Source organism: Phaethon lepturus, unplaced genomic scaffold (genome assembly GCF_000687285.1).
Source record: "Phaethon lepturus isolate BGI_N335 unplaced genomic scaffold, ASM68728v1 scaffold12113, whole genome shotgun sequence".
Classification (NCBI taxonomy): Eukaryota; Metazoa; Chordata; class Aves; order Phaethontiformes; family Phaethontidae; genus Phaethon; species Phaethon lepturus.
The window spans coordinates 28,377-41,034 of NW_010529941.1; the positions used below are offsets into that span (position 1 = coordinate 28,377).

Here is a 12,658-nt window from a genome sequence, read left to right on the forward strand (position 1 = left end):
CTTTGAAGAGTTGTCCACATCAATGTGTGGCTGTTATGTGATGCTCCAAAATGTAGTACGGTACTTGGTCCAAAATATTGTTGTGCGTTCTTACGTAAACGTGGTCAGGCATGTGCTATGGTGTGATTATTTTTGTTTTGGGGGAAGGGAGGGTGCTAAAGGAGTACTTGGCTGCTCCATGGAAGATGCCTTTTAGACGCAGCCACACATGGCTCTGCAGAGCTGCTGCTGTCTTGGCTGGGTTTTGCCTAATTCACAGGGCTGCTGCTGTAGTCTTGTTTTATGAATGGGATCCTTGCTCTGTATGCTGCTGTCTAAGTCTGAAATGTTTTGTGCAGGTTAAGGAGGAAGCTATTCAAAATAGCAAATTATTTTGCCTTGTGGTCTAAATAAATTGTCAGAGGAGTGTTGCTTGTGCTTTCTGAAAATGTGTACTGTCAGATGATGGGTTTTGCTGACTGTGACTGAAAGCATGCATAAAAATATGCTTGGCAGAATATGCAGAACTGGCAGTCTCTTGAGGGCTTCCTTGTCACTTTGTCCTTTTTCCAGACAGAGATGAATATGGGAGTAGGTTTACTGTCATGGTATAATAATTCTCAATTACAAGTGCCTTGATAGGGTATTTCCTACCTGCGTTGCACTGGCTGCTTGCCGTTAGCTCCTAGTTTGCTGTGGGTGGTGAACAAATTTTAGTGCCTGGAGCTTAGCAATACATAAGCAAAAGGTATAATACATAAGCAAAACGCTGTAACAGGAAGTGTTTGGCTTAGGAGGCTTTCTACTGCTGAGAAAGGCATGCTTGGAGTTAGTTAAGCATTATTTAATGGATTGGGGGGGTTGTGTTGTTTGTTTGGGCTTTTTTAAACTTGAACCGAGAGGGTGGGAAAGAGGGAGGGAGAGAACGCAAAGGTTAAAGCAACTCCATAAGACTTCCTTCATTTGCTGTTTATTTGCCTGTGCATGAACACAAGTTTGTGGTGGAGCTTTGTGGTAGGAAAAGGCATGGCTATCCTGCCACAAAGGCCCCTTTTAGCCACATACATACTGTTGTTTTGGACAGGTAAAAGACTTGCCCTTACCAAACACGCTGCCCCCCCAACCCTCCTCAACTGTGGAAGTTGGATGAGGGACAAAGATCTACTTCCAGAGTCTTCCACTACCCTCTGACTGACTGACTGAGGGGTTTTCTAACTGTTCTGTTACCTTTCTGAGGTGTCAGTGCACACACATACAATGTTAAAGAGATGGTAGAAAAAAAAGGCCAGCTTACCCCTGCCACATCCCCTCCCAACAGACGGTTTTATCTTTTAACTAGAGGGCTCGGAGTGGGGAAACAGCAGCCCTATCCCCTCCCGCAAAGGCCACGCAAGCTGCTTTTGGCAAGTTACCCGTTTTCCATTTTCCAGAGAAGGTGGCCTTCAGAGGTGGGTGTCGGTGAATGTGGTGTGCTCCTTGGTGACTGTGCTGAAGCCTTTGATGACATTGACAAGATCTTCTTCATCTACATACTGTTAGGCGGGGGGGAAAAAAAAGGCATGTAAGCCAGAGCTGTGCCAGCCTAAAGGCAAGTCCTTCACTTCTCTTTCCTCCCACCCCCTAAAAGACGGTTCTGAAACAGTCAGATAAATAAGTGAATTTCATAAATAAGTGCATTTCTACCTCTCTACATGTTTTCCTATTCCTTCTAGCATGAGATAAGACGCTAAAGCATTCAAGCACCTGAATCTAAACCAACTAGATTTTCATAGTAAGCAATGAGTTAGTTAAAAAAAAAAATTTTTTTATATATGACAGATGGTAAATACAATAGTGTTTGTTACAGTGTGATGGGGAACTGGGAGATATGAAAAAGAATACATGACTACATTTCTGTTTTCTATAACAAACAAACCACCCCATCACCTATGACTTTAGTAAGATTTTTGTTCTTTAAGCTTCTGAAGGAGGGTCTGAACTTCTTTTGACAAGTCATGCGTTGAGCCAGAGAAAGAGTTGAAAGCAGAAGAGAAATAAAGCTGCTGTTTCCATAGCATGAAAAGCTCACCAGCAGTGTTGTTACTGCAGATGTGGCCTGGGCCACTTCAACCATTCAGTATATTAATTAATTTGCAAGATGGACAAAGGGGTGAACAAAACTTGCTGACAGTCCTAAGCTGCTGAGTTAATAAAGGGAAGAACTGCATGAAAAGCATTACAGGAGGTTTGTTTGCAAGACAGGAGCTGAGCAGCATGGAAGCAGAGACAGGTTCAGGGAAATATAAAGCAATATACACAGGGTGGACAGAAGATCCCAGCTTTGTCTATCTAGCTGCTGATTTTAAAAAGCAGCTCATGCTGTCAGGGTTGGTTGGTTGCCACCAAAAGGGAGAGGAAGTTCTTGTTCTCCTGCGCCTACCACTTCTGAAACTGTTCTGTAAACCAGTTCTAACATGCCAACATCCAGCATGTGTATGGGGGGGCTTGCAAGCTAAACCAAATCATGGCGTTAGCACAAGATAAGCAGCTAGAGCAAGAGCTTCCTCTCTTTGCATCAGGAAGCTGTTCTTTTGGCCCATGAGATCATACAGCGGTACACCCTGGGTGGGCTGTTTGTTAGTCCCCAAGGAACTAAATCATGAGGATGGGGTATCGCTGAGAAAATGACTCAAGGCTGAGTCCCAATACTGCTGACTAGGGAAGTCCCTGAGCTGCAGTGAGCAGGCTTGGAAGGTTAACCTCTACCTGTGGGGGTTTAGGCCTAGAGCTAAGTATCACTGTCATCTTAAGCCTTATCGGCTTCCTTGGCCCTGCTGTTACAGTCTAAAGCAGCAACGGTAGCAGCAGCCCCATACTGTGGCATGCCTATACATTCCATCCCTTCTAGCTGTTTGGTGAAAGCCCAAGGAAGCTGTCTGGTTATGGGCCAGACCATCCTTCTCCAGTTCGTCTTGCATTTTGGACAAGACCCACTCAATGGTAACTGTACGCTCCAGCTAACTTTGTTACTACCTCACATGCCCTTCACCCCATCTGTCCCCTTTTTAGGAACCTTATTAATCAGCTTTTTCTGGGAGCACATGCCCATTTCTCGCTGGTCCCTGAACCCCTTCCCACACATTTGCTCGGGGAAGTGTGGAAGCCAGGGAAGTGGAGGTTAAGCCTGTTTCCTGGTGACAAAGAGAAAGGTAAGTTGCTACTGTCCTGGACTTGAGAATCGTAACTTCTTGTATCTGTGTGTTCAGGTCCATGTTGGTGACACTAGCCAATCCTGTCCTTTCCTATATTAAGAGACAGATATTCTGCCTACTCCGTAACCTGTGGGCACAGTTTGAAGTCATTTGTTACGAACAGCAGAAGCTCTGAGCATTCACGTGATCTCTGCGTTGTGACTGAGCAAAGGACAAAGCAGTGATTGAGTCCAAGGTCACAGAACATGAGTCACTAGAGCACAAGCTCCTCCTCCTAGCACTGTGTGGGTGAAGGGTGCCAAGACATTCCTCCTCACACATGTACATTTCCTGAAATGCATGGAGAGAAAAGCATATGAGTTGACCAAATAGAAGGGAATTCAAGGTGCGTATCCCTGGTAGACTATGGAGTTAGTTATTGGTTTCAATGGAAGCCATAGACGGGTGGATCCCTCGCACCCTATGACAGCAGTGTGTGATCACCTGCAGCTCCAGAAAAGACCAGCTGGCATGAAGGATTTTGAGGATCTAATCTCTAAACATGGCCTTCTAGGTCTTCTGGCTGTATCTCCATCAGCTTTTGATGTTTAGACCTTTTCATGATTCCAACAGAACAGACAAATCACTAGCAGCTGACACACAACAGCATCACAGAGGAACCAGAGTCCTTACCAAGCCACGGCCAGTAGTGCGATGACTGCGAATAATGGCATCCCAAGGTGATTCTTCGACAGGAGACTTTTTGTCATAAAGGTCAAGCAGTTGGCTGACACTGCGGTGAAGAGAGGCCTGGGAATATGTGCGACTTAGCTGGCTCTGACTTGGTCTCCTTGCCCCAGATGCGATACGGACACTGCGGTTGCTCATGGGAGAACCAGCTCCTGGAATTTTTGTATCTGCCAGCCCCTACGAGGAAGACACAAACTAATAAATCAAAAATAAAAGGCATGGTCTCAAACGCTTTATCCAAACGAAACCAAAGCAGGAGTGGAAAAGAATAGAGAAACCCATGCTTCAAGAATCATGCACGGTTTTGAGCAGAAGAGAAAAAAAAAAGAATAAAAAGGACCTTTCCCCATTGTAGGACAATCATATTCATTAAAAAGGAAAAAACCCAATCCTGTAAAACAGGATTTTTTTTTTCCTCTCCCTAATTTCTTTTTTTTTTTTTTTAAAGTAGCCAACAGGCAGAGGTCCAAAGATTTTTGACTACCAGAATGATAGCCCAGACTTACACAGCAAGGCCTTTTTTGCATTATCATGATCAGGGAAAAGACATTCGCCCACCAGGAGAAACATGCAATGATGCAATGTAAGATGCCTTCCTGCATGCTCTTTGAGTCATCTGGCACATCACACATCTTGCGTCTCTGCAAGCTAATGACTCTACCTCAAAGTGCATTGTGTAACTTTTGAGAGTGACACTGCTCGATGAATCAGACGTGTCAGCAATGGTCTCAAACTGAGATGAAAGAGAGGGAGGAAAAGCATTAGGGCAGGGCAAGGAGCGATGCAGGTACAGGCTGTTCCTTACAGAGGGTGTGAATTAGCTGCAGCTCTGTGAAGGGGAGCAGCGTAGCAGAGCGCGGGGGAGTTGTGGAAGTGGCAGAGATGAGGCACTATTTAACTGGTCATCAAGTACCATGTGGGCAGCCAGCATCGCGTGCCACATGAGCTCACTAACAATTGTAAAATGCAAGCGATTTTGCTGCTTCATAGTAGCTCTGTCCTAACTTCTTAGATTAAGTCAGTCCTTCAACTGATGCACTGTAGAATCTTCCTTTCTATTAACTCCCTGAGCTTCTGGAAAAAAGAAAAAGGAAAAAAAAAAAAAAAGGGGCAGGAATATGGAAAGGAATTGTGCAGGCACACCAGCAGCAAAGGCATTTTAAAGTCAAGAGGAACGACACAATGTGACAGACTGTAGAAGAAAAGGAATCAAAACCATGAATCAAAAAAAAGAAGTTTCTTATGCTCTTAGCCTTTGCCAGGAGAAGGGGCACACTGGAAATGCCATTGTTTCCAAGAGCTCCTTCACTGAGGCACAGATGCAGCTTCTTGGCACAGAGACAAGAAGAAACTGAATGCGTGAAGGATGCACGAGTCACTATCCTGCTTGATGGAGCTCACAGGAAAGAGAAGCTGAGAAGTGACAAGAAGAATCATCTCACGGCCTGTGTCTGGGAAGAAGCACAGAAATGGAAGGCACTGCTGCTCCCATTTCAGTTCTCTTGCCATTATTTCTTTGTTTTGCTTTTCCTCAAAGGTAGGATATCACTACTACTCTGCTACATGGTAGAACATGGTGGGGGGGGGGGGGGGCTTTTTTTTTTTTTTTTTTTTGCTTTTTTTTTTTTCTTTTCAGAATTATAACTTGTCATAATAAAAATGATACAAAGCCTTCACTCCCCAGCAGTCCTTGTCCCACCTCTCCGGTGGTCCCACTGTGGCTCTGTGTGCACAGATGCACACACACATTTTGTGAAGGTCCCTAGCTTTTTCCTGGCTGCACTCACTCTCCCCCAAACCTTCCTGGCATGCAGCTCGTCGTAGAGCAGTCCAGCTGGGTGGTGGTTGGGTACTAGAAAGAAATAGAGCCTCTCCCTAAGTCCTGCTTTTTGCAGGCACATTTCATGGATACCTGACAAAGACTGTCAGATGGATCCCGGTTAGCCACCCACAACAGGTGGCTAGGAACACGGGAAAGGTTCCTCCAAAAAGCACATTTTATCACCTACCTTCTCACAGCATGCCAAGGCCTTTTCAGCTCTATTGCAGAGGTCAGCTAACATCAGGTGACGTCAGTGGCTTGCATTTTCTGTGGATCCCGATCCAAAGTTTGTCGCAGGCATCAGAAGCGTTTCAGGGCCTGCAGACCAGGTGCCATAGGGCTCTCTTTGGACTAAGCACCTGTAGCCTGGCTCTCTGTGCCCACATAGGTACCAGACAGCCCTTTTCCTACGCTGAACAGCCTTCATTTGGTAACCAAGAGTGCAAGACAATGGTGGAAGAATGAAGAAAAACTCTGCGTGTGTGTTTGGGGGGACAGATAAAAGTATAGCATGATGGCTACACAACCTTGCATTTTACCAAACATACCGGGTGGGTTTCACCTGATGAATACACACTCATTGGTGATGTTCTTTTCTGGAGCGGAACCAAAGGAGGTCTGTCTCGTGCATAGGGTTGCTTGTGGACTTTCCTTTGAAGAATTAAGGAGAGAAGAATAGCCAAGAGGATCAAACCTAGAACTACCATCAGCACTGCAAACCACAACTCGTCGTAGAATTTCGCACGTTTGGACTCCGCTTTGTCCTTCTCTCCGGGTGTTGTCAAGATCAGACCTGTAAAAATCAAGAGGAATTAGGGGAGAAAGGGAATGTTATTTCAGAAAACGTTTAACAATATGCTATCCCTTCCCTTGCTAATAAATTAGGCAGAAATTTAAGTAATTTTGTCGTCATGTGCTTATTTGCACTTATGTTCAAGGTGGCATAATGGTTCAATATGCTAGCGGGCTATAATAAAAAGCTTACTACCCTCAAGAGACCCTGCTTAAAAGTTCTGGCATTGCTGCTCAGGCTGGAAATCACCACTGCATCAGCAGCTCTTGAGAAAGGAAGGCAGTGGAGGTGGAATGCGAGAAAAAAAGGGTTCTCCAAGTAACCTTGAAGAGTGGAAATGACTACAGTAATTTCAGAGCGGTACAGACAGAGGACATTCTCTCCAGCAGGCAGGCCTGTGCAGTTAAGAAGAGAGAGGGAGGAAGACTGAACCAAAATGGGTGATAAATTAATACAAAAGAAAGCAACATGAAACATCTTATTCGTCCTTCCCCGCCTTTGGCTTTGCTCATACACAACACAAGTGTAAGAAATCTCAGTGACAGATCTGCTGGTTATTTGCAATCCTACACGTGAACCCAGACTCTTTGCTAAGGAATTTCCATCACTTTCGCTTGCAAGCCTCTGCTGCAAGTTGCCTGCGGTGCTGATTGAGTCTGCATACAGTCTGCATACAAGCAACAATCAAAAGAAAAAAGGAGCAGACTGTGGAAGGTGACGGATGCAGAGTAACTGGGAACATTTTATAATGCCTTTACAGCAGCCTTGCCCGAAATTCTGCAGGAGGATGGAGTGAGACAATGAAAAGGGATACAAGGGAAATGCAGTGTAAAGAGTAATGCAAAGACAAGGCCCACCTATTTTAAGAAGCTGAACAAGAGGCAACTCAAAAAATAAATAGATTAATTAAAACCAATATGTCAGTTAGTTAGTAATGGTTTGAGTTTAGCTTTGCTTCCCAGAAAACCATGGAGATAAAATCCTGAAACTTTTTATCGGTAGGCATCTACTACTCACTGGGCAACAACTGACTGGTATTCCATCACACCAAGCTCCTTCTCTTCCACAAAACAGGCAAAGGCCTCATGGACAGAAGGGAAACAGCAGGTGTTATAAACTGGGTCCTGACAGCATCTCGTATGACATTCTCATAAACTGGTTAGGGGAACACATCCCAGGTAAAACTGCAGAGGCTGGCTGGTCATATGAAAGGAGCAGGGGTGGGTGGGATGCAGGGAGGAGAGAGGGTATGTATTGTCATTGTCAGACCGAGGAGGAATGTGGGATGACAGGATTAGAATTCAAGTTAGTCTTAAATTTGGAAATAAGATCTGGAAGAGAGCAGATTCTATTTAGGGTGGAAAAGCACTACATTTTGGAGAAAATATTGTGTAAAAAATAAAAGACAAAAACTTGTACATCTGGAGAAGGGATCTGAAGCTGATCATGATGGAAACAAACAGAAAGCCACCCATGGCAAAAGAGGCACATTGCCTACATACCTCGCGCCCTAAAAACACGAAGGTATCCCCTGATCCTGCAATGAGATGCCATCCTGTCTGGCATGCATGACATATCGGATTTCTGCCACAAACACATAAAATCAAGAGGCGGTAGGTAATTTTTCACATATTTACCAACTCCATCTCCAGCGCTGTACTTGATGACCGGTGTCATGGCGCTCCCTTCATCGGTAATACAGGTCACTTGAAACAAAAAGGCTGAGCAAAAAGGTTAGAAAATACTGTCGGCAAGAGAAATCAAATTTTGGAGGTGCTGCTTTGTCACCATGATCCATCAGTAGAGATGGCCAGGTCTGAGAAAACCCAAGGTGGGCATAGCACGTAGCCCATCATAACCCACCTGAGTCCCAGATCAGAGCTTCAGAATCCCTTATACATGGGTATTAAACTTCTAAACTACAAACCATGGCAGATCATAGTTAGTCACCACTGTGACGCTGCTACAAATTATGTTCCTCTTTCACCACCCAATCCTCCCTCTTCCAATGACAGGTAGCTGTCAACTTTCAATTTATTCATCATTTTGTTCTAAATCCCTCATATTCCATTCATGACTGATATAAAAACATTAAGAATGTTTGAGAAAAAGAAGTATGTATTAGCATCATTGCAGGAAAGTAAAAAATAAATTACAGCATCCTTTAAAATACAAAAAACCCAACACCTTAAAAACAGAAGACATTTTTCTTGGTTTTTGGTTTTGTTTTTTTTTTTTTCCTTTTTTCCCCTGTTGACAGAGTTTCCTTTTATTTTAAAGACTGCAAGCTTCCGAAAGAGAAATGAAATTTCAAAACAGGTCGGAGTCCAAGAGCTACTGACTTAGCTTTGTTTAAAGAAAAATTCAGGCCCTAGTCTTTTCCGAAGCTGAAGATTTCCGTGCATTTCCCAGAGTGTAGCCCTGAAGGGTGGAACTGCAACCCAGTTCCAGGATTTGGGAAAGCTCAACCCTCACAAAGAGCCAGAGGAGTCTCACTCAGTCAGGTGAAATGTTTAAGAGGAAGCTTAGCTCCACGCATTTTTGTTTCAAGCATCTGCTTAGGTGCACGTCAGTGTGTCTGTAGTACACTCCTGTGCTCTTAGCTTGGGATGGCTTTGGAGAGTTTTTCTTAAGTTTAGCAAACAATATTAATTTAGCTCAAGAATCTTTCACAGAGAGAAAGCTACAGGAAATTGAAACTGACTTTTGTCAGATGTCCTTGGCAAATACAGCTCAGTGTCAAAGCCACTGTAGATGCGTTGCCCGCTCTCAGTTAACGCGTACTCCTTCAGGCGGCCGTTCAGTACAAAAGTGCGACTCCAGTCTATATGGATGGTAGATAAATTGCTGACAACGGAGAATGGAGCCGTGTACCGAGGTGCTGCAAAAGAAGGAAAAAAGCTCATTTCTAGCCAACAGGCATGACCGAGTTATACAGCGCAAAGAGACCCTGCATGATAAAAAGCTCTGTCGCATACACTCCCTCTCTCATATACACGTGTATGAGTAGGGAAGATACAAGGAGAAAAGAGAAAGCTGCTGTAGCATGCCAGCCTCTACACTGAGAAAGCAGAAACATCTCATATCTTTAAAGATCTAGAACTCCCTTCCTTTGCCTTTGTGTATGTGGGACAGACACTACAACTGTATAAATTAAATTCCAGCTTACAGTGGGGGACAGGGAGACACAGGAGGTTGTGCAAGTTCAGCTGCAGCATACCAGGCTGTGGGAACCAAACTGCCAAGGAGAGGACTCTTTTGCAAGCCCCAAGAAATTGCCCAATATCATCTTTTAACACATGCACATACATGAAAACATTGGGCTTCAGAAAAGCAAGAGCAGATGGCAGGCAGAGAGAAAAGAAACTCAGAACTCACTTCAGGGAGGAAGCCCATCAGCTGGGCTCAACAGCTTGCTGGCAAAAGACTTCATTTAAGTGTACCATAGAATCTTTGGGTTGGAAGGGACCTTTCAAGGTCACCTAGTCCAACCACCCTGTAGTGAGCAGAGACATCGTCAACTAGATCAGGTTGCTCTGAGCCCCGTCCAACCTGACCTGGAATGTTCCCAGGGATGGGACATCTCCCACATCTCTGGGCAGCCTGTGCCAGGGTTTCACCATCCTCATTGTCAAAAATTTCTTCCTTAGATCTAGCCTAAATCTGCCCTCTTTGAGGTGGTCCTTTCTTGTGGCTTTGCCATGAAGCCACGTGCCCAGTATAGGCTGGTTTGTTCATGAGAAAGCTGCTTGTCCACTTGCACTTTGCTGCTCATTGCCCACCGCCACTAAAGCAAGCCTTGCAGGTGGGAGACTTTTGGAGTGACTCAGAGTGGCTCAGGAGACCTGGTGTGAAAAGGTCAGCAAGGCAAGGAAAGCAACACTGAAAGAAGAGGGCTGCAGACCCAGTGGGCAGGGATTTAAAAATCTTGCGTTCTGTCTCACCAGTTCATTACGAATTTTCTCCATTTAAAAGTTCATTATAATGTTCCAGCTTTTTAGTTTGCAATTTAATAAGACACAGCTTTATTGATAAGGACCTTTTTCTTTCTTTCCAGCGGTGACATTAAAGAAAGTCTGGGGCTGTTCCACCTGAAAATTTCAGCTAAGGATGTAGCAGATGAGAGATACATTTTTAGTAATTACCAGGCAGAACTACAGAGTGATGCAAAAGGGATTTTTAGAAAGGTGATTCTGAAATCCTGACACGAGACTATATGATAGAAAGTGAACATCCTCTTTGCCCTGACCTGGCAGGCTGAGGCGAAATGCCCATCTCATCTGTTATGGAATGACTCTAACATCAGCTTTTATTAAAAATATCTATAGTGCTGTAGCCAGACTAGCACAAATTCAGTTTTGATGGCAAAATCTATTCTGACTGTAGGCACAGGTCCTGCATGTTATATTTCCATGCAGACCACCACATGGCCTTAAAGTACTGCCTGTGGTGGTTTGATAGGTAGCAATGAATTCTTACTTCATTGTCCACAAGGATCCCGTCATTCAGGTGACATCCAAGGAAAAAACTCTTATGAGCTCTGGCAGAAGTGTGGCATGAATTAGGACAGTAAGATTGTTCCTGAAAAGAATCACCAGGTCTCTTTCAAGATACTCACTTTTCCCAGGGATTATTTGTATCAGTGTATTTATTACTACTCATCACCTTTCTGGTAATACTTGAACATTTTTTGTTCTGCAGCTTTGCTGCCGATTCTCAGCAAAGAAATATTTTTGAAGTCAAGCTCCAGAGCAGAAGCTCAGTGAATGGGCAGCAGAGGCACAGTGACCAGGAGAGCAGGTTTCTGGGGACATCATCTTTCACAGAGGTGGAGAAGTCATTTGGTGCTATGCAGCCCTGTCCATCATAAACGGGTATTGCTGATCGGTGAACAATTTCTCATACTCACGCTCCTTTTCTGTAGTGAAACCAATCCATTCTGAGGCACTGCTGCCAACGGAGTTGTAAGACACAACTCGCAGGTTGTAAGTTGTGTAAGGCTCGAGGTTGGACACGTTGGCACTCTGGCCTTTTCCTGTATACTTCACCTCAGTTGGGCCAGGACTGCAAGCCTTCACTGCCGGCTGTAGGTTCAGTGGACAAGCCATATACACGTGGAGCTCATAGCTGAGAAGAAAGTTGAGGTTTTGATTAATCAAGAGCCTTACTAGTGTAACAGCCAACCATACATTTCATGCTAATTGCTGTATGTCTGGCTACCAGAGAAGAGAATGGACGTCATCCCAGTTTTTCTCTTGGAGATTTTGGCCCCAGCTAAGATGCCTACGAGCAATTGTGGTCGTTACTCACACTCATACTGAAACTGTTGATGCCTGCTACCTTGCTGCTCACTTCTGCAAGTCTGGATTTGCATTAGTAACTACAAGATGCAGCTGCATCTTCGCTGACAGTTGATCTCACAACTTTTTGGCTGTGCAACAACAGCTGTCAGGCAATTACCTCCACTCACAACAACTCATCCTCTCCACCTTCATCCCCCCCAATATCCTGCTCAGGAGAAAAGCAATTGTTCCATGTGAACACCTCCCAGATGGCATTTAGGCCACACGGAATATCACCACCAACACTGGGAAGGAGAAGCATGGGTGTCACAACCGTCTGGTGCTCTCAGCCCAGGGATTCCAGCTCATGTCCAGTAAGATAGTTCTGCCACCACCCCTAGCCAAGGTGGGCAGTTTCAGCTGGGTGGCAGCTCCTACCTGGTGACAATGCCGTTGGGTGACTGAGGGGCACTCCACTGGAAAGAGGCGTTCCTGGAGGTCACAGTGCGGATCTGCGGGGGAGGCTGCTCCGAGGGTGGAGCAGGCTGCGTGGTGATTTGGGCCATGGGTCCTTTGCTGCAACAGTTGAAACAGGTGCAGGCCTCCACGCCAATGGAGTATGTGGTAAAAGGTTTTAGCCCGTGTATTGTCTGCCTGGTGGCAGTCCCTTCTGACAGCTATAAAAATTAAGAGGGAACTTGTCACAACTTCAAGCCACAAGTACTAAAATAGGAGTTATGGAGGTGAATTAACTCCAGAAGAAGACAGGCAGAAGGTTCTGCACGTCCCTTAAGTCTGACATTAATGCAACTGTGGTGTACTGGGAACTCTGCACTCATTTTTCTCCCATTACGAAGTTAAA

General features: G+C 44.8%; 1 protein-coding gene across 1 annotated transcript in view; it reads right to left on the bottom strand.

Moving 5' to 3' along the window:
• Positions 1-1,421: 1,421 nt before the first annotated feature.
• LOC104613651 (usherin-like) overlaps positions 1,422-12,658 on the bottom strand; it is a gene marked incomplete at its 5' end in the record, with an annotated part of 193,364 nt that continues 182,127 nt past the window's right edge. Inside the window, 7 exons of the mRNA XM_010284111.1 lie at positions 1,422-1,511; positions 3,843-4,076; positions 6,270-6,514; positions 8,152-8,235; positions 9,219-9,395; positions 11,424-11,641; positions 12,235-12,473. Of these exons, the coding sequence (XP_010282413.1) occupies positions 1,422-1,511; positions 3,843-4,076; positions 6,270-6,514; positions 8,152-8,235; positions 9,219-9,395; positions 11,424-11,641; positions 12,235-12,473 (1,287 nt within the window). The remainder of the gene's footprint in view (positions 1,512-3,842; positions 4,077-6,269; positions 6,515-8,151; positions 8,236-9,218; positions 9,396-11,423; positions 11,642-12,234; positions 12,474-12,658) is intronic.